The 20537-nt window shown below is 43.0% G+C and overlaps 4 protein-coding genes across 4 annotated transcripts in view; 2 read left to right on the forward strand and 2 right to left on the reverse strand.

The window, feature by feature from the left end:
• Window positions 1-178: 178 nt before the first annotated feature.
• On the forward strand, window positions 179-4588 carry enosf1 (enolase superfamily member 1). The gene is made up of 15 exons (XM_020647512.3): window positions 179-468; window positions 585-687; window positions 1142-1257; window positions 1422-1508; window positions 1605-1631; window positions 1719-1791; window positions 2063-2101; window positions 2295-2377; window positions 2739-2861; window positions 2934-3068; window positions 3749-3790; window positions 3878-4007; window positions 4099-4198; window positions 4277-4358; window positions 4436-4588. The coding sequence occupies exons 1-15, from the start codon at window positions 370-372 to the stop codon at window positions 4526-4528; spliced, it is 1332 nt and encodes a 443-aa protein (XP_020503168.2). The 5' UTR covers window positions 179-369; the 3' UTR covers window positions 4529-4588.
• A 400-nt stretch (window positions 4589-4988) lies between these two features.
• On the reverse strand, window positions 4989-7952 carry tyms (thymidylate synthetase). The gene is made up of 7 exons (XM_020647513.3): window positions 7621-7952; window positions 7266-7339; window positions 6950-7124; window positions 6591-6692; window positions 6343-6518; window positions 6170-6241; window positions 4989-6085 (listed from the first exon to the last, which is right to left on the reverse strand). The coding sequence occupies exons 1-7, from the start codon at window positions 7859-7861 to the stop codon at window positions 5948-5950; spliced, it is 978 nt and encodes a 325-aa protein (XP_020503169.2). The 5' UTR covers window positions 7862-7952; the 3' UTR covers window positions 4989-5947.
• Window positions 7953-8414: 462 nt separating this feature from the next.
• On the reverse strand, window positions 8415-13558 carry LOC109994268 (clusterin-like protein 1). Its single transcript, XM_065948950.1, has 9 exons — window positions 13477-13558; window positions 12694-12815; window positions 11913-12061; window positions 11375-11545; window positions 10813-11266; window positions 10595-10723; window positions 9767-9981; window positions 9320-9500; window positions 8415-8718 (listed from the first exon to the last, which is right to left on the reverse strand). The coding sequence occupies exons 2-9, from the start codon at window positions 12782-12784 to the stop codon at window positions 8708-8710; spliced, it is 1401 nt and encodes a 466-aa protein (XP_065805022.1). The 5' UTR covers window positions 12785-12815; window positions 13477-13558; the 3' UTR covers window positions 8415-8707.
• A 3697-nt stretch (window positions 13559-17255) lies between these two features.
• LOC109994253 (collectin-12) overlaps window positions 17256-20537 on the forward strand; it is a 31895-nt gene continuing 28613 nt past the window's right edge. The window contains exons 1-2 of the mRNA XM_020647526.3: window positions 17256-17547; window positions 18424-18474. Of these exons, the coding sequence (XP_020503182.1) occupies window positions 17541-17547; window positions 18424-18474 (58 nt within the window). The 5' untranslated portion in view covers window positions 17256-17540. The remainder of the gene's footprint in view (window positions 17548-18423; window positions 18475-20537) is intronic.

Below are 20537 nucleotides of genomic sequence, written 5' to 3' on the forward strand. Positions count from 1 at the left end.
TCAGCAGGCAGTTTGTTCCACATGACTAAATGCACCTTCATCTGATTCAGCTTTGACCTCAGGTAAATCCAGAAGACTCATACCTGCTGATCTGAGGGATCTGATTGGGCTGTAGACATTGAGCAGATCATACCATTTAATGCTTTGCAGACTAGAAGATATCTATTTTGAATTCGCTTTTTTTTTTTTTTTTTTTTTTAGGAAATCCTACATAGAGGGCTTTACATTAGGCTCATCTGCTGGATACATTAGTTGTGTGAGTGTTGCATGCCCCAGTGGATTCTTTGACCAGTGACAAAGTGAAGTGGGCGGGGTCAAACTGCACAGAAACCTGACTTAGGCCTACAGTAAGGAACAAGCTCAACACACATGACGAATTGTGCCAAAATGCAACACGGGATCGTGAATGTGACGGTCCGGGATGTGAGGTTCCCCACTTCTTTGGAGCAACACGGCTCCGATGCAATGGTAAGGAAGATTTCAGCAGTCATCTAAAATCGTGCACTGAGTTTTAAAAAGTGTAACATTAGCCTCAAAAAAGTCGGAGACCCGTCCTCACACTGCGGTTTCCCCCAACACTACAGCACACAGACCCGGATTATTCAGCTGCATATGTGGTCGTCGACACGGACAGCGGACTGAAAGGCTTCGGCCTCACCTTCACCTGTGGAAAAGGCACCGAGATAGGTGAGAGTAATACAGTTAGACCCCACGTTTTCACATTGATTGTTGTTTTCATAATTTCGTAGATAAACAGTTTAAGGATAGAGCCGGTTGCTAATAGCTCTTGGAGCCAAGTGGGGGAAATAACAAAGATAAATACATTCTAAAAAGAAAATACACAATGATAAATTTACAACTTCATAGAATGCTTTATTAACATCTGTGTTGGAAAGTTCCCATGATTCTGACTGTACGTGAAGGCAACGCTTCTTCCTCTCATCTGCTCATGTACAAAGTTGACCCGCACACCGCCATCCTGTGGTTATGTTTAATTATTACAACAATAATATTTTCATTTAGGTCCATTTAGACTGAAACAGTAAGGGAAGAGCTGTTTTAGTTTGTAAAATAAAAAAATGTTTGGAGCTTTGTTGACCTTTTTTAAGGGGGCGGGGCTTGTGTTGTTGTTTCCCTGCAGTGGTTTGTGCTGTGAAGGCTCTGTCCGGGCTGGTTGTTGGGAAATCCCTGCAGGAGATCGTGAGTGATTTCCGTGGATTTTACCGCCTCCTGACCAGTGACAGTCAGATGAGATGGGTGAGAAGATCATGAAAGACTCTTGTATGTTTTATTTTTGTGACTTGAATGCAGATGAAGCGCTTTGGAATCAAATAAAAACAGAACGTACTTTTGGACGATTTTTTTTTTTTGTAAACTCAAAAATTGGAGAGTGACTTTTTTTTTTTTTTTTCCTGAACCAGTTGGGCCCGGAGAAAGGAGTGATCCAGCTGGCCACCGCTGCCGTCCTCAACGCTGTGTGGGACCTGTGGGCGCGAGCGGAGTCCAAGGTGGGACTATTTGAAATTTAAAAAAACACAACACAATTTCTTTCACTAGTTTCCCTCTTCCATGACTCACAAGCTGTTGTCGTCGTTCCCCTGTAGCCGCTGTGGAAGCTGCTTGTCGACATGGTGAGTCACAGAAGATGCAGATCTTTGATTTATGTCCAGTGTGTGATCGCAAAGGGGAAACAAAACATCTTGTGTCTGTCGATTCAGGATCCCAAGCAGATGGTCTCCTGCATCGACTTCAGATACATCACAGACGTGCTCACGGAGAAGGACGCTCTCGGTGAGACCTGCTGATGACGTGTAACAAGATGTTTTCACACGTGCACTCCTGAACATGTCGAGTAAATGTCAGGAAAGTACTACTTACTACTTAACAACATACCAGGGTGTCGCTCACAGTGGGAAGCTTCCTCTGTTCTTCCTCTGATTTATCCGTTTGTGTTCCCACATGTAGGAAACGTGCAGGTTTAGTGCATGTGTGAAAACTGATAAGAGTCCAATTTGAAGACATGAATCCCCATTTTTTTCTAAGTGTATTCCTTTTTTTTCAGACATACTCATGAGAGCGCAGGAGGGCAAGCAGCTGAGAGGTGAGAACACTCCAAAGAGCCATTAATTACATGTCTGAATGGGATTATCCAGAAAGAAATGGCCCCTTCAACAGGAGTGCTTTTAGCCTCCATAATGGCTCCCTACGCTCCATGTCTGCTCCATTAAACCTTCCTCCTCCTCCTCCTCCTCCTCGAGTGCTGATTAAATTGGACTCCTTCTTTTGCCTGCCAGAGGATCAAATGCTGAGGGAGGGTTACCCTGCCTACACCACTTCCTGTGCCTGGCTCGGATACTCAGACCAGCAGCTCAGACAGGTCTGTGCCGCTGTAAAATATCAATCCTATGTTTTAGCTCATAGATTTTATTAAAGAAGTATTTCTGATTCTGATGGAAGCAACCTGCCAATTTAAAGTAGCCGAGCCTGAAAGCATACCCAGCTTCATCGTGGCTTTGAATCTAAATGGGACCATTTATTATAAATTTAACATCATGTTGTTTTGAGGTAGACTCAAGACACTTTCCTCCCTGGTAACAGAAAATTGGAGTCTCCCCCTGCTGGCCATTAGAAAGATTACAGGTTGAAATTGAATCCTCGTTGGCTTCACTTTTAAACCAGTCTTGACCCCTTCTAAAATAGAAAACATCAATCAGACACATTTAGTTTTTTTTCTGCAGCTCTGCACGGATGCTCTCAGAAGCGGCTGGACCAAATTCAAAGTGAAAGTCGGAGCAGATCTGGAGGACGACATCCGCAGGTGCCGCCTCATAAGGGAAATGATTGGACCTGACAACACCTTGGTGAGGCCTCCGCCATTTTTACTCCCAATTATTTAAACAACCGAATACTAAAGAACGATTTTTCTGCGACAGATGATCGACGCCAACCAGAGATGGGACGTAGCCGAGGCCATCAGCTGGGTGTCCAGCCTGGCCCAGTTCAAACCTCTTTGGATCGAGGAGCCCACGTCGCCTGATGACATCCTGGGTCACGCAGCCATCTCAAAGGTAGGAGAGATAAATGAGTTTATCTAGCCTGGTCCCTATACTCGTGCTTTGTAGTAGTTTGTAAAACCTTACTGTTATTTGTTCGACCTTGTGGCTATTTTAAGGTTTTTTTTATTACTTTTTATGCCTTTTGTTAGAGATTGGTAAGTGGATAGTCAGAAATTAAAGAGAGAGAGTAGGGAATGACATGCCAGAAAGTAGCCACAGGTCGGATTTGAAGCTCGGGCAGCCTGCTTAGAGGACTACAGCCTCCGTACATGGGGTGCGCGCACTAACCACTAGGCTAGTGTGCGCACCCCATGTGACTAGGCTACCATTGCCCCTATTGTATTTCATTTTAGAGTCTGTGTTAAAGTCTCTGAAATTGTCCCGAGTGGTTTCTTTTGGGCTGGTTTGTGTCTCTTTGGACTTGTGTTGCATGTTTCTGTGTCTAATTTGTTTCTCATTATTTTGTCTTTGTTGCTGATTTGAGCGTCTCCATGGTTGTGTTGTGTAACTCTTTGGTTATGCTGCATCTCTTTGTCTCTGTTGTCTATTTAAACATCTTTGTAGTTCGTTTGAGTCACTTTGTGTTTGTTTTCTCTCTCATTGACGCGTGTCTCTTATTGTCCATACTGAATTGTCGTTCAGAAATCCATCCACACTTTGTGACTGCTAAAACATGATTGATTTGTTTGCAGGCTTTGGCTCCTCTCGGGATCGGGGTGGCAACAGGAGAGCAGGTCTGGACTCTAGTTTATTTTAACTATCGCACAAAGATCGGTCTGATAATATTCTGGCTTTTAGTCGGGTAACTGTTTCCTCTGCAGTGTCACAACAGGGTGATGTTTAAGCAGTTCCTCCAGGCCTCGGCTCTGCAGTTTGTCCAAATAGACAGCTGTCGGGTGGGGAGTGTCAACGAGAACCTGGCTGTAATGCTAATGGCCCACAAGTTCCAGGGTAAGTATTAAAAAATGAGAAGAATAAGTGACCTTTAACCTTTTCTATAAAACTATGGCTTGAAATAAACTTTTTCTGTCTTCTCCCTTAGTGCCCGTTTGTCCTCACAGCGGAGGAGTCGGCCTCTGCGAGCTCGTCCAGCATCTCATTCTGTTCGACTTCATCGGTGTGTCGGCTAGTCTCAGCGGCCGGTAAGAGTCTTGACTCTGTGTGATTGACCTTTTTAAATTAAAACCATTTAAACCACTTACTTTTTTTCCCCACTTCAGAATGTGTGAATATGTTGACCACTTGCACGAGCACTTCACCAGCCCTGTGGTGATACGTGACGCCCACTATGTGCCCCCCAAGGTAAGATGAAGTACATCTCAGCATTTCCACATGTTATTTCACCGGTTTGAGTCACTTCGATTCTTTCACGTCCTCAGGATCCGGGATATTCTTGCGAGATGTTGGAGTCTTCAGTGCAGAGACACGAGTACCCTGAAGGAGATGTTTGGAAGCAGCTTCTGAACAAATGAGGAATTTATCTTTAAACATCTTACTGTAAAACTTCAAATAAAAGCACATTTTAAGGCCCAGTCCCTTTAACTAGCCTGCTGCACCTTTTGACAAACAAATGCAGCTCTCAAGAGCCCTAAGCGGTCCAGTTCAGTTCGGTATGGTTCACTTTTTTTTGGAGTTTCCAAAAGGTGTCAAAAATTGAGAGTAGTACCAAAAAGGCAGATCCGTACCGTTCTACTGTTTTGGTACCCTTCTGTCGGGGTGCAAAGCGTACCGATTCGACCCTGAAGTTGTGAAGCTCAACATACTGCAGGCCGTTGCAAAACAAAACTTGGAAACCTCTTAAAATGGGTGATAAGATCTACAGACCGAAAACATACGAGCACAGAATGTGAACACTGAACCAGTAAACGTTCCTGAAACTCTTTAAGTTAACTTTTGTACTGGAAGGATTCTGCTCCAAGAATCAAGAAGACAAAAGGTAAATTCTTTATTTACAAATTAGATCTTTAAAGTAGAAAAATGGAAACACATCTAACCAGCAGTTTGTTGACCATCCCAAAAGTTCCTCCTCAGGAAAATGGAGCCAATAATACATCAGAAGATTTACGACTGAAATCCTGAAAGAAGTCAAGATCATTTTTGTATTTTTTATATATAAGAACGTAATCTGTAAGATATCTAGTGATGAAATGATAAAGTGACCTTACTATATGATCAGACATTAAGGTGTTACATTAAGGTAGACATTATGCTGGCTTCTCTGACAACAATGCAGCAGCCAGTATGTCCTCCTAACTTTAGATTCTGGATTTGTTTGGGCCAGAGAAGGTAGGTGGTTTTAAGGCACCCCCACACGGCTGTTTTGGACGCCCCTCGGTTTGCCAGATATGAGACCAGTTATCAGGTCAAACCAACAGGTGTTGCAGCGATGGAAGCGGGCAAGAGAAGTGATAGAAGTGATTGTACCCGACCTAAAAAGCCTCTGCATGTTTCTAATAAGCTCCACGAGCAGAAACGTGCTCAAACTAGGATCAATATTGGAGATGCTTTTGAAAAATGGAGAGAGGTTAGAACACAGAAAGGTTTACAGACCCATGCAGAGCTGGCTAAACACTGAAGCTTCAGTGTCCACCACATGGCAACCTGCGTGAGCATCGACTCTAGAGAGGAGGGGGCAGCTCTGTACAATGTTTTGAGTTTAGACTGCAGTACCCGTTTTAAACACTAGGTGTCAGAGTTACATATTTCTCCTTTAGAGTGTGAGTTCAGCATTCTTCTGTGGTTTGAATGAACTTTTAAAAACACGTGGATGGTGTAAATGGGACTGGAGGACAAACACTATAAAGTCTATTTAAAGATGTAATAAATGTATTTTTCTAAAGCGCCCTCATCGCCTACACACAGCCTTTTCATACCTCGTCACAATTACATTCTCACACAGCCATCTGCATCTTAATGGAGGGGTGGGGGTTGTAGTCGCAGATCTCAAAGTCCTCTGCGCGGAAGTCGTCGATGCGCTCCACTCGCCTCAGGATCTTCAGCGTGGGGAACGGCCGGATCTCCCGCTGAAGCTGGAATGTCAAGACGGATGAGCGTGCGTGCACTGAATGTTTTTCAAATAAAGAAAAGAAAAAAACGACCTTGAGCAAACTCACCTGTGTCTTTAGAGGTTCAATGTGATTGACGTAGACGTGAGCGTCTCCTAGAGTGTGAACAAAGTCGCCCGGCTGCAGGGACGAAGAAGAAAAAAACAAAATTCCATCACGTGTGAGCGGATTTACGAGCGCATCAACACGTTTCAAAATGAAGCAGTGATTAGAGCTCTCACCTTCAGCCCTGTGATGTGTGCGATCATGTAGGTAAGAAGCGCGTAGCTGGCGACGTTGAAAGGCACGCCGAGGCCCATGTCACCCGAGCGCTGGTACAGCTGGCAGGACAGCTCGCCGTCACACACGTAGAACTGACAGAGGGCGTGGCAGGGGGGCAGCGCCATGGAGGGCAGGTCTGCGGCGAGAGGACGTGGATTTAAACTTAAGAGCTCTAGAGGAGTTTAGCTGAAGTGGTTTCATGCTTCACCTTTGGGGTTCCAGGCGCACATGATGATGCGTCTGTCCTCGGGGTTCTTTTTGATCGTGTCGATCACGCTCTGCAGCTGGTCGACACCTTGTCCCGTGTAATCTGTTGAAGGAAGTGAAGGGGAACGTTACTCTGCAGGGTCGGCGTAGCTTCTCTTACCAAATGTTTGAGCAACGACAAGAGTAGAACACGCAGAGTCCCATCGATGGCAGTCTACATGGTTTTAACCTTCATAAAATCCAAACAGGTGAGTTGTCGACAAAATAAAACCCGTACAGTGTGTGCAAATTTAGATGTTTTATTTAAAAAAAAAAAAAGGGAAAGCAAGATTGTAAATATTAACACTTGACATGCTGTACCTGCGTGCATGTTTGTGTACTCTGCACCAAAGTGCCTCCACTGGAATCCATACACAGGACCGAGGTCGCCCTCCTCCCTCTCTGTGAACCCGAGGTTGTCGAGGAAGTCCCGGGAGCCGTTGGCATCCCAAATCTTCACCCCTTTCTCCGAGAGCTCCTTGGCGTTCGTCGACCCCTATCGACCACAAACACAAAACGGAACAAGATCAGACATCGACACGAAACTTCAGGAGATGTGCCGACTTGGAAAGGAAATGCACAAATGCATCTTACGTCGTCATAGATGGGACAGTAAAACTTTCTTTTTCGTCTTTACCTTGATGAACCACAGCAGCTCTTCTAGGATCCCTCTCCAAAACACTCTCTTGGTCGTCAGCAAGGGAAACTGGTCTAAAAATAAACACAAACTGGTTGAATGACATTCTTTCAAAGCATGTTTGGCCTGATCAGCACTGGGTGTACCATCAACTCTCAACTCTTCTGCATTGATGCATTTATACATGTTCTATGTCTAAACAGCAGATGGTGCATGTGGTCAGTAGATTACATTAAAGAAAGAGTTTAATTTGGATTATTTTCACTTTTTAATTTCCACAGGAGGACTCTGGTTTAGTAATATTATTCCTGAATGCCTCTTGCTTTATAAAAATCAGCAGTAATTGAATGCAAACCTCGCAGACTGTATCTGGCCTGTGTACCGAACACAGACAGGACTCCTGTCCCGGTCCGGTCCCCCTTTCTGCGGCCGTGCTGCAGGATGTACTCGACCTGATCCAGATAGCCGCGTTCATCACACAAAACACCGAAGTTCTTCTTCGTCTGCTCCGCTGCAGCCGGCTCGCTCCGGTCCTCCACTTTACCTGCAGCCTCTCTGTGCAGCTCCTCGGTGAGCACGTCCGAAGTCACCGGCATTTTCACGGGAAGGACGGAACAAACGTGCTGATGTGTTGCAGGTTGTTGTCACCAGTGGCCTTTTTTCCCGGGTAATATTCATGTGATGATGTCACGCGCGCTATTTTTTCTTCTTCTTCGGCTGTTTTATTGGCGGTTGACAAACAACGACTCGGTGCATTACCGCCACCTACTGGTGTGTAGTGAGCACCAGGGTGTGTATCATATCAACTTAAATAAATAAATACAAATAAATATAATAATGAATTATATGTTTTTTATAATTAACCAGAAACTTGTTATATATTTATATATATTTTAAACTAAAATTGTATTACACAAGTGATTTAAACGAGGTTAGTGCTGCAGTAAAATGCAATTTAATACTGAAACTGATTGTGGAAAGTTTCACGAGTTTTGCATTAATAACTCCTGAACAAACAGTTAAAAAAAACTTTCAAAAGTTTCAAAGTCGGTTTTTATGTGCATTTATAAATACAGAGCTTCAGATAAGGTGTTAAGAGTGATTAATAATGCAGCTTTTCAGATATTCAAAGTGTTTGACCAATCACTTTAAAAATAACAGAGATCCATTCAATGTAAACGCCCACCTTCAAAGGGTTAAAATCCAAAGACTGGCTCCAGCAGAGAATGCATACTGCAGCTTTATTGCACAGAGGTTTAAAAACAACTAGAATATACATATACATGAATAAAAAAAGATCTAGGTGTTGCATGTAAAGGTGTACATGTGTGTATGACGCATTTTCAAGTTTTGCAGAGGTAAGCTAAAAACAAATGGTACTTTGGCTTATTTTTGGATGATCATCTGTAGATCAAACTTTATTTGATGCTGGGATGTCCACGTCACTCTGTCCCTGTGTGAAAAGGAAACAAACAAAAAGTTTAAAATAAATAAAATGAAAGTTATGCTATTGAAGAGAAAACCTAAAAATGATCAGGGCTTCAAATCACAACAATAGAAGCATTTGTATCCAGTTAATGATAATAGGGATTACACACATTCATTATCTTTACAGCTGTTTTGGTTTGGGGGTCGCGGGGGTCTTGAGCTGATCCCAGCTGTCATTGGGCAAGAGGTGGGTTACACCCTGGACTGGTCACCAGCCAATCACAGGGCTGACATATAGAGACAGACAACCAGCCACACTCACATTCACATCTACAGACAATTTAGAGTTACTAATTAAGCTAACGAGCATGTCTTTGGACTGTGGGAGGAAGCCGGAGTACCCGGAGAGAACCCACGCATTCACGGGGAGAGCATGCAGACTCCACACAGAGAGGCTCCTGTCAGACGGGGATTCAAACCAGGAACCTTAGACTGCGCCCCCAGGGGTTACACGTGAGCTTAAATTCATAATAACTCATTTATCTTCATTTCAGTTTGGAGCTCTTGCAAGATGATGCTGAGGGACAAAATAATTAACGAAGCCTTCATCCTGTCGTGATCAATACCTCGTATCTGTCGTTTATGGAGCGTCAAAGCTTCCTGAGCTGCGTACTGGATAAAAGCAGGATCATCCACCTCCAGGTCTGCTGGGACTGAGACAGTTAACGGTGCTGAGTCCAGGATAGTTACAGTCACACTGCTGTCAGCTTTAGGTCTGATGGTCTTCATCTGCTGCTGCTGATTCACCTGTACATTCAGATTCAGATTCAGAGAAGATAAACCTTTATTTATCCCACTGCAGAGAAAATTACAAAGAGCTCTGAGCATAACTGAGGAGCTGAAACAGAGCTACAGTTGTCACAAATGTAGTCTGAACATGCGTTGAGTTAAACCCCGTTTTTAATTAGACGTCATTGAACAATTTGTAACATTACTGTTCAGAACATCCCAAATGAAATACCACAAGTCGTACTAGATAAAGTGTGACAAATCCAACATTACTCCAAGCTTACTGTGATGACACTGAAGATGTTGTGTGGGCCCTCTGTGCTGTCTGATAGGCGGCTGACCCAGCGGTATTTGTCCTCCATGTTGCTGAGCCATGTCTGTGTGTCCACCGTGTGCCTGCGCACCAGCTGCAGCCGGTCGTCGTACTGCTCACGGGAGGCGTTCAGAAGTAGGTGCATCTCCTCCACCTCAGAGTGCAGCTGCTGGACGATGGGACACTCTGTGGACAGATATGATCATGTGCATGGAGAAGTTCACATCAGGATATCAGTGGGTCATATATTAAATAACAGTTTAAGTCGGTAAAGGAGCAAAAAAGCAAAACGTATTCTGGCTTCAGTTTCTTAAATGTTATGAATTTGCTGTTCCCTGTTTTGTATGAGTGTAGAAATATCTCAAAATCTTAACATTTAAAGGAGCAATATGTAACTCTGACACCTAGTGTTTAAAATGGGTACTGCAGTCCAAATTAAAAACATCATAGAGAGCTGTCTCCCCCTCCGCCCCCTCCTCTCTAGAGTCGATGGTCATGCAGGTTGCCATGTGGTGGACACTGAAGCTTCAGTGTTTAGCCAGCTCTGCATCGGTCTGTAAACCTTTCTGCCTTCTAAGCTCTCTCCATTTTTCAAAAGCATCTCCAATATTGATCCTAGTTTGAGCACGTTTCTGCACGTGGAGCTTATCTGAGTCAAAAAGTCCCTTAAAGGTCCAGATAGGAACATGTTTGCATATCTGTACAGTTTGTAGTTCGGTGATTCTGTGGGACAAGCTGCTAAATAGACATTGAACTTGTAATTCCTATGATAAAAACACATTTCATGGCAATCATTTACCTTTGAACAGATATTCCTTACACGTCACACACCAACTTTGGAGCTGCAGGCACTCTGATGTTTGTCTGCGGAGACGTCTGCACAGGTGTCGGCTCTGTAACTGTTCCAAAGCAGGAAGGAATCCTGGTTCTGTGTAAATAAACACACAATAAGATGCGTTCTGTCTTACGTTAAAGGGAAATGAAAACAACTGTTGCTCTAGAGACGACATTAGATACCTCTGTTTGGCTGCTGAGAGTTCTCCTCCTCTCCTTGAACATCTTCAAAAACATCAGCCACCGAGGAGCTGATTTCCCCCATCACATTCCTCCCAAAGTCATACACCGAATCAACGAGGTGATCCAGACCCAGAGTCCTGAAGAAGCCAAGACTCGAGCCACCCTGCGTGGATGACAGAGGACCAGGGTGGAGCTCTGCAGTGAATGCCAACAGGAAGGATTCGCTGAACACCTGTTGCATCTTTTCTACCACAGTGACGCTCTGATTGAACAGGAAGTTGGTTCTTGAAAGCAGTTGGCCGAAGGATGCATCCATCTGCTGAAGATCGGCTTCATCTCCTGTGACCTGGTAGTTCTCGGCCAAGTTTGCGTGACCCACATTCTCCTCATTCTGATAATAATAACGATCTGTATCTTCCAGCTGGGCGGCGAGCGTCTTGAAAAACTCCTCCAACTGCAGAAAGAATTAAACAAACAAACTATAGCCTTCCTGGATCTTCAGATTCACAAATCAGTCCTTTTTCTGAAGCTCTGAGATTGTTTTCAGTAGGAGTTTTCTGACCTTAAACGAGAAGGAGGTGAAGCCGCGGCGACATGTAGAGGTATAAAAGTCCTTACAAGCAACTTCAAGACACGGCCGGCATTCCTCGAAGGACGATTTGGTTAAATCTTGACATTGCCTCTCAGCCTCCTCAAGTTTCTGCTCGGTTTCCCGGGCTAGCTGCGTCGCCCCCTGAAAGAACCCCAACACAGAAAGGTCTGTCTCAGATACATAACATTAATAAGCATGGCAGGCTACGATGCAGATGCTGCCATGGCACATCACATTAATCTACAGGCAGTTAATTTATCCCAACTGCTTTAAAACTACACCCAGACTCCCTAAACTAGCTTTACTCCCACACATGCATTCATCACTGTCTGCTTTGAGGTCTCTCGTTTTAAATTTTTGCATTTATGAGGCCAAAAATAAATTGTAATTTAGCCCAAAGTTTGGCATTTAACTTCTTTGCAGATGGTTGATTTCTGTGACAAGTCTTTCTGTTTACACCAGCCTGCCTTTGGAGGTATTATTAAAGTGGTAAATCATAGATTCGTACCCTCTTCTTGTCACTGCTCTGTCTCAGGGCGTCCATAAAATGTGTGTACTTCTCCTCTTTTTCCTCCATCAGCTCCTTCACCTGCTTCACCCCGAGGACGGCTCGCTTTATTTCCTCATCAACGAAATGCTCTCCTGCTGCAGACAGCTCTACAAACACCGACCAAACACACACAGTCATTAAACCTGCAACATATATATATAAAAAATTATAACAAGTTCATATAAACGTTTTATGGGGGTGGCAGGAGCTCAGCTCTGCCGGGACTTGGGTGGGAACCAGAGGGACGTCGCCGCCTGTTCAAGTCCCGGAGCGGATGATGGAAGTTTGTCTGGTAGCTGGAGAGGTGGCAGAACACTTCCTGAGAACTGCCAGCCCGCCCTTGAGCAAAGCACCGAACCCCAACAGCTCTGGCATGCTCATGTCCACGGGGCCTGTTTGTGCATGTGTGTATTTCAGGGCCCTGTGTGTAAAGAGACTGGGAACTGGACATGAGCTTGCATAGTTATTTTTTAGTCTTCTGACTACTCAAAGCTGACGAAGCAGAGAGAGCAAATTGGGTTTGAGTGTCTTGCCTTTAGGACACATCGGACATGTTGCTGCAGGAGCTCGGAATCAAACCCCCCCCCCCGCCCCGCCCCGCCCCGCCCCGCCCCGCCCCGCCCCGCCTCACTCCTGCTGTGAGAAGTATGCCTCTCAGTAACACAGTGTAACCCTCAGGGATTAATAAAGTATGTAAAAAAAAAGAAGCATAGCACAACAATCATTTCAAAGGCCTCACCTCTCAGCGTGTCCTCGTTCAGTGGAGGAGAGTCAGCAGCACAGAGCAGGACCTGAGAGACGCAGAGAATCTGTACAAGCAGCCGCCTCATCCTGTCTTAGGTCGATTATAAAGGAAAGATCCTGCACATGAACATGTTATGAGTTAACATACAACAACTTACACCAGCAAAACAAAAAAAACACTTTGATTTATCAACCTGACAAATCAGCTGCCACAAGGTGGAGCTATTTCTCAAACATATTCAACTTAAATGCAGTTAAAATTAAATATAAGCATGTAAACCCATAACAATCAGACACTAAATGGACATGAAAATGGATCTAAATCCATCAAAGCTTCTGCAGTGAACTAATCTCTCTGACTGTTACAATCAATATTACGTACCAGGAAAAATAACTTTAAGACAGTACAATTGTATATTTTTAAAGCAAAAACCCCCAAAAAGTTGAGTGTTTCCTCAGTATGAAAATTGGAGTGAACTTTAGGATGGTGAACATCTGCACATTAGGAAACGGGTATAAAACCCATTACATATCAATAATATATAGATAAAGTTATACACCAAATTATTTCACAAATCAAAGTCAGCATTAACTGGAAATTAACCTGAATAGATGTTATACTAAGTAAGAATGTCCGTTCAATGTGTCTGAAAAAAACTTTAACTAAATAATAAAAATAATATTTCAGAAAAATAACAACTTTATATCTGGTGCTAACCTCAGAGTCTGACCCTAAGAAGGATTTCTAGAATAGTTTAATGGAGTTCCAAATATTTACCTTGAAAGCGATGAAAACATCCGACTGCAGACACGAGCACCTGGTTGCTGTTTGAGAGATGAGGCTGTCTGCTTCCTCAAAGGATTGTCCTATTTCTAATGATCTACACGAGCACAGATCCTATTAGTGTGTTGGCATCGAGCCTTACACAAACAACCAGGGTGCTATTTATGAAACGTTTCTATTAATAAACAAAAGTGGGACTAAATAGACTAAATACCTGTTAGGCTGTTTCTTGCAGCTTTTGATGCACTGTTTAAAGAATATCCACATTATGAAGTTTAATAAAAACAATGTCATCACTTGAAATGTAACCCTGCATTTGCACAAATATTTTAATATCTGAACTGAAATGAATCAAGTGGTATTTTTTGTGTGCGTTCAATGTCCTCTCCTCATGTGGCCCTCACATGGCAGATGCAATAAACACAGAAGGTGAAATGCTTATTATAAGAATAATTATTCTATGTCTATAAAAATGAAACCTCATTCATTTAAATGGATAACAGCACCAACATACTCCAGCGGCCTCCTCAGGTCAGACTTTCTGCTTTAATCTGCATCAGACTGACGGTAAGCCTGACCCCCTGCAGAGAGCTGGCACACACTGGCATGGTTTCAGACTTAAGCTCTGCGCCGCGGGCCAGAATTAGAGCAGAAGGAATGCATGTAAGAGTACGCATGTATATCGGCTGCGTAAAAACATTCAATAGGAAAAGAGTGTGTCAAATCATGCTGTGTTTGCTTTACATTCTACTCAGCTATTGGTTTCATTTCATCTTCATCAGCAGGTTTTTGAAACTTGTTTTAGTTGTGAAATCAATTAGGAGAGGAGGAAAACCTCTGTGGACTAGGCCAATGGAAGCCATCTGATCCAACCTTCATATTAGGGCCCAAGTCTCTGGCTAGACTCTTCTCCTCTGTCGCCCCCCAGTGGTGGAACAAACTACCAAACTCCATTTGACCTGCAGAGTCCCTGTGCACCTTCAAGAAAAAGCTAAAGACCCAGCTCTTTCATCCACTTCCTGACATTGTTTCCACTCTAGATGCTTGCTTGTAACTCCTCGATGTACGTCGCTTTGGATAAAAGCGTCTGATTAATGAATTGTTGAATTGTAGAAATTGGATCTTTGATTTCATTTTGGGAAAAATGAAAATTTTGTGCTTGTATCTCCTGGCACCGAGTGGTTAAAAAGTAAGCTTTTGCAACCCTTCTGTTGAGTTGTTTATAGATTTAAGGACCCTGCAATACAACAAATCATCCTCCTTAAATTTAGATCAAATGTTCAGATGTTAGCAGAAAACTCGAAGATCATCTTGAACTCATTTTACCAACATTTACTCCAGAGTATCCAGTGAGTTCTTAGCATTATCCAAAACATCTATCACACTGTGTCAGCGCACTACAAGAAACAGACGTCCTGCTTCCTGTCTTTCTTTCCTCCAGCGACTCTCTCCTGCTGCATAAAACAATCTGCCTTGTTCTTATCCTGACATCTAGACATGGCAGCAGCGTGGTAAATGTGGAATTCATGTGTGCTCTCTGTTAATCTGAGCCCAATGCTGAAAGCCTTGACCCAGCAAATGAGGTCCCAACCTCTGAATCAGCACCAGCAGGAGCAGGCCTGCAAGATACCTGACCCTCAGCTGCTTTTTATCAGCTCGCCACGATCCCTATCTGAGCCATAATAACCAGCCTGCAGCTCCAATTATAGCCGACAGTAAAATAACAGTTTTCAAGCCTTTAGGAAAACAGGTAATTAGTCGCTTTATCATCTCAGGCTGGGCTGGAGTCTAATATGTGCTGGGCTGGAGTGGGTCAAACTCCAGCTATTAACACTGAGCCCCGGCTTGACAGCTCAGTTATCCAAAGACAGAAGAAAAACAGAGCTCAGTTTGATGTGTGTGTCGTGTTTCTTAAAGCGCAGAGGACTGTAGAGAGGAGACAGTTTGTGTTATCTGCGTCTTCTTGCTGTAAATCAATTCTTTAGAAGTGTAAACACACCAGTGCAATGTAACCCAGGCAGTGACACTAACTCGTACTGTGAGGACACGAGGGGCTGTGGCTCCATCTTTTTGAAGTTGGATGCGGCTCTTTTAGTCCTTTGATCAGTGATGTGCATCTGCAGGCCGCGGAGATAATCGACACAGGAAACGTTGGAATTATCACGGCACCTGGAAGAGTTCAAGAGACGGGGGCTGCTGGTGACCCTACAGTTTTATTTTGATAGATTGTGCCCATTCTTGGCCGCCATTAAGGCCTATTTGTGAAACAAAAATAATATTGCAAATGTATGACATCTTGTGAACAAGTAAGGAAGGAGCTCTTGTTTCATATATCAAACAGACAAACAAAGAAAATGAACTCAAAATGCAGTTCAAAATGAAGTTTATGAAATGTGGATTTATTTAAAGGCTCACAAAGCGTGAGCAGGAATGTCTGTGTCATTTTTTTATGTTAACTTTTATTTTATCACATGTATGTAATTATTTTGATGTGCTGACAGAATGTTGTTTTAATTATTCTTTAAATATGCACAATTGTAAATAGCACCTTAGGAATGTTGGGCTATTGTGATAAAACAGCTGATAAAATAACCCAAGCCAAATGATTAACCCCCCGATGAAAGGCCAAATGGTCCGAAAAGGAATTTTATGAAAGTAATGTTTTCATCCTTGAAGGAAATGGAAAGGAAAAGAAAAGAAAAACACGGGAACTACAATGAAAGTGTGTGTCGCCGTTTCAGTGTGTCGCTCCACCTCCCCAAAAACCTTTGAAATGATCTGTAATGGGTACCAGATTTCCACCCGGGGACGAGATTGCCATCAACCCCCCTGTAACTTAATCTCATCTCCGGCTGGATTACTGCAGCTCCGCACGACGTCCCGCACCTCCTCTCCCTGCCTGGAGATAACTCAAAACCCTGAGTGGGGACAGTGGTTGTGTGCAGAGGAAGTTTAACAAAAAAAAAGATAGAAAGGCATGTAAGGAAAACCGGAAACGGGGAAAACAGCCTTCAAAGTAAGAGCAAAAAACGTTTATTTTATTTATTTTATTTATTTATTTATTTATTTATTTATTTATTTATTTATTTATTTATTTTTTAACATTTGGTCATTGATTTTATTCACTATCTTTAAACGAGCTGACATTTTTATGTTTGGTAAACAGCAGCAATTTACACAGTATTCAGTTCAGATTAGTGGCCTATAAGTAATTAAAACAGGGAAACAGCCAGTCAACATGCCAGTTCACACATTCCTGTGCTCATTTTCTTTGAGTTTTAAAAAGTAATTTGAACACATTGATGTCTCTAGTTGACACACACTAGTGAACCTTTCATATTTTGTTGATTTTAGGCCCTTAAAATTAGCGAAAGGGCTAAAATAAGGGCTTAATTAAAAATAATTAAAGAGAATTATTTCTGGACTTAGCAAAGTTTCCAGGCCCCCTAAACCCCATCAAAAGGTTTTGTTTTGTCCAGGTTATTTGATATAAATTAACCAAAACAAGACATGTTGTGGTTTTTATGCTAAGTAAGGCTTCTTGTTGCATTCCCATATTGAGCTAAACATGCCATCAGCCATCCCATCTAACACCAGGCAAAAGGCGAATTCAAAAAAAGGTTAAATTATTCCCGCAGTTAACAGTTAAAGTCGTGAAAACTGCCTGTGATTACTCTACATTGTTGCGCCTTAAAATGCATTTTACTCTGAAGGCGAAACCGGAAGTGTCGCTCTCCTCTGTGCAACTTGACGCTGGTAGTAAGAGGCTGAACTCCTTCCTCCTGGCAGCGCAGCTCATCGGGACGAGGCTGAACATCACATCAACTCCTGCAAACTAAAACTTATCTGAGGAGAAGCGAGAAGACAGGACAGAGACGATGGGATTTTAAACTTCAGATTCAACATGAAGACACACTTTTAAATGTTATCATTTCATCTGAAGGTGTCGTTCACGGTGGAGCAACTTTACTCCTTCTCGCGCTGGATGTTGAGATGCGCAGCAAGTGACAGCAGCCCTCATCTCTTCTAGTACTGTCCTCAACGAGTTATAAAACGCCATGAAAGGTATGCCGTCTCAACGTGACACTGATATCTATGTGTATTATTTATTTAGTCCAAACTCAAGGGACTCTGTTTCAACATTTCACTCACTCTGTGCGCCTTTCTTTGTTGTGCGCGTTGCACATCTGGATGACATTACGGTACTGCGGTGCAGAAGTTTTGAAATACTTCGGGAGTTGATTCTCTACTGTACTTCAACCACTTAGTAGCATCCCATTAAAGGAGACAAAAGAGTGGTTGATGTGTTCACAAAGAAGAGACAGCTTTTAACGCGTTGGGTTTGTGATATTTAAGAAACCAGAACTATCTGTTTTAAACAAGAAATTAAATACAACCTGCAAGATTGATTATTACCAGTAGCTTTCAGACTTTTCTTTAAATGTGTTGTGTTTCAACTCAACTCAACATCTTCAATCAAAGTGTGGCCACTACTACCATGATGTAAAACTGTGATATTTGACCATTAGATGGAGAAACTGTGATAAAATAACGTATTCATCCAGTATCTGTGTCTCCTCATCTAGTCTAACCCCCTTCTGACCCCCCCACCCTTCTAAAACACACTGCTCATCCCTCCCTGCCTGCCCCGTCAGTCCCATCTGTTTACCATTAGAAGTGATGCTCCTCTGTGAGCTCAGCTCCAATCTTCAGTGTGGTGCAGCAGAGTGTAATTAGAGTTTACTGTCAACAACCCAGAGAAACCGCAGCCTGTGGCTTTTACAGTTCTCTGGACCTCATATCTACACACACACACACACACACACACACACACACACACACACACACACACACACACACACACACACACACACACACACACACACACACACAGTAACATTGTATAGCTCACTTATATCATGTTTCTTTTATGTCACACAGACGACTTTGCAGACGAGGAGGAAGTACAGTCTTTTGGATACAAGAGGTTCGGTGAGTGGCAAGAGTTTACTTTTTCTTCACAGGGGAAAAGCAGGCACGCTTGGGGCTTGGATCATAAAACTTTTACTGTTTTTAAGAGTGAACTGCTCTGAATAAAAGCTCCTAAGTGTGTGGGCTTGACTCTCTGTCTCTCCTCTGGTGCTACCTACTTTGAATGATCCGCTCTCTAAGAGCATGTTCCTAATTGGGAGTCCTAGTTAACACAAGAGATGTGTTTTTCATGTTAGGACAAACAGCATGCTGTAGCAGAGCCCCGTCTGCCTTGATGTTTGGCTCTGTCACTGACGGTTCTGCACAGTTTGGGTTTACATAAATGTGGCTGTCAGTCTGTGAGGTCCAGCTCACCACAAGCCCGATGATGGCTGACATAACTCACCAGATCAAAACGTTTAAAAATCCTTCTTCTCCCTTTTATCTGCTTCATTTAAGTCACTTAAACACCCCGACTCACACAAACATGCCGTCGAGCCTCAAAAATGAGGAGTCACTCTAACTAAAACTGTCCTCGACATATTTCTGTCTGTTGTGGGTTAACACAAGCAGAAGGGGCTTCATGTGCATTTGGTTTGCTAAAATACTGTACTCATGCACTATTGTTATGTAGCTTAAAACAAGCACAACAAAAAAAAGTTTTTCTTCAACATTTTCAGAAAGTTTCCCAGAGTTTTGCATTGATAGTGAACAAGAAGATGAAGACAAGAATGATGAGAATAAAAATGCTCTAAAGCGTCGTCATCCACATTTAAAACTTTTACCTCCAACAGGGCGGCCAGGTGTCCCGCTTTGTGCATCACTTGCCTTGCGTCCCGCATGATGAGACGAATGATTACCTGATGAATGAGCAATATGTCGCATTGAAGGCAGCGAGCAGCGTTGAACTGTTAATCTAACAACGATGATTTTAAATGTATTTTAAATATGTAAAATAAATCCTTTTTTTTATATGAATTTTCCAAAGTGTAGGACAGTCACCTTTTAGTGCAACTTCTGGGAGGGGTTTAGCTTTTCATAGACACAATTGGGTGGGCTCCAGGAAGATACCGTAAAAAACACGGTACAGTGGATTAGCGTAATGATGCACCATCACTAATGGAGATCAGTTTCCCTCAGTACCCCTCCCAAGTGCTGCTGTCGGGTTGTTTTTCTCAACAGTAAGATTTCCATCAAGTGTATGTTTGGATGAAGAAGGAAACACAAAGAGCAAACAGTGTGACACACACTGAAACACATCATTACTTATCTCCTTAGAGACGGAGCACGTGCTCCACTTGATTTATCTTTGATTTGGGATCAGGAGACTCTGTTTCTCTTGTTGTTTCTCTTGTTGTTTCTCTTGTTGTTTCTCTTGTTATTTCTCTGTTTCTCTTGGTATCGCTGCAGGATTACTCATTCAAATAAAGTTCGGCATGAGTCCACGAGTGTGCGAGATGCAAGGCTACAAAGAACAAGAAGAGACGACGTCCAACTGGGTTAAAACACAATCTCTTTGATTCGAGTCATCCGAGTAGAGGCATCCTGTTTGTCTTTCTCTGTGAGCGCATGTGAGTCCCGCTCATGGATTTGATTAGAGAGGGAGAGGAGCCAAATCCAGCACACTTTTAACTTAATTCAAATGAACTCTTGACATTGGGGAAGCGAGCGCTGCTGAACTCTGAGCTGAGTGCTGTCGACCCTCTGAGGGACACGGCAGCTGTTTGGAGGGGCCGGCTCCGAGGGGCCGTCTCTCTGTGCTCCAGAGGCTTTGTTTTGAAATAGAGCAGTATTCATGCAAACTATCACAAATTCTCATTCTTCCACTATTAGCGCTGTAATGTCAGTACTCAGGGGGACCCAAGCAGTTATTTCCTCTCTGCATGTTTTGCTGTAATTCATTGCAGTCTCCTCGGAGAGTAAGGAGACTTTTTAAACTGTTGACATAAGTCAAAGCTGAGCTCAGAAGAGGAGGATTTTAAACAGGAACAGGGAACACGTACTTCACAATCCTGCTGGTTAGAAGAAGTGAACATCTGGAATTTAAAAAAAGAAGACGAATTCCAGTTGCTTTGCTTTTTATT

The sequence above is a fragment of the Labrus bergylta genome, chromosome 20, assembly GCF_963930695.1.
Source record: "Labrus bergylta chromosome 20, fLabBer1.1, whole genome shotgun sequence".
In the NCBI taxonomy this organism is placed as follows: Eukaryota; Metazoa; Chordata; class Actinopteri; order Labriformes; family Labridae; genus Labrus; species Labrus bergylta.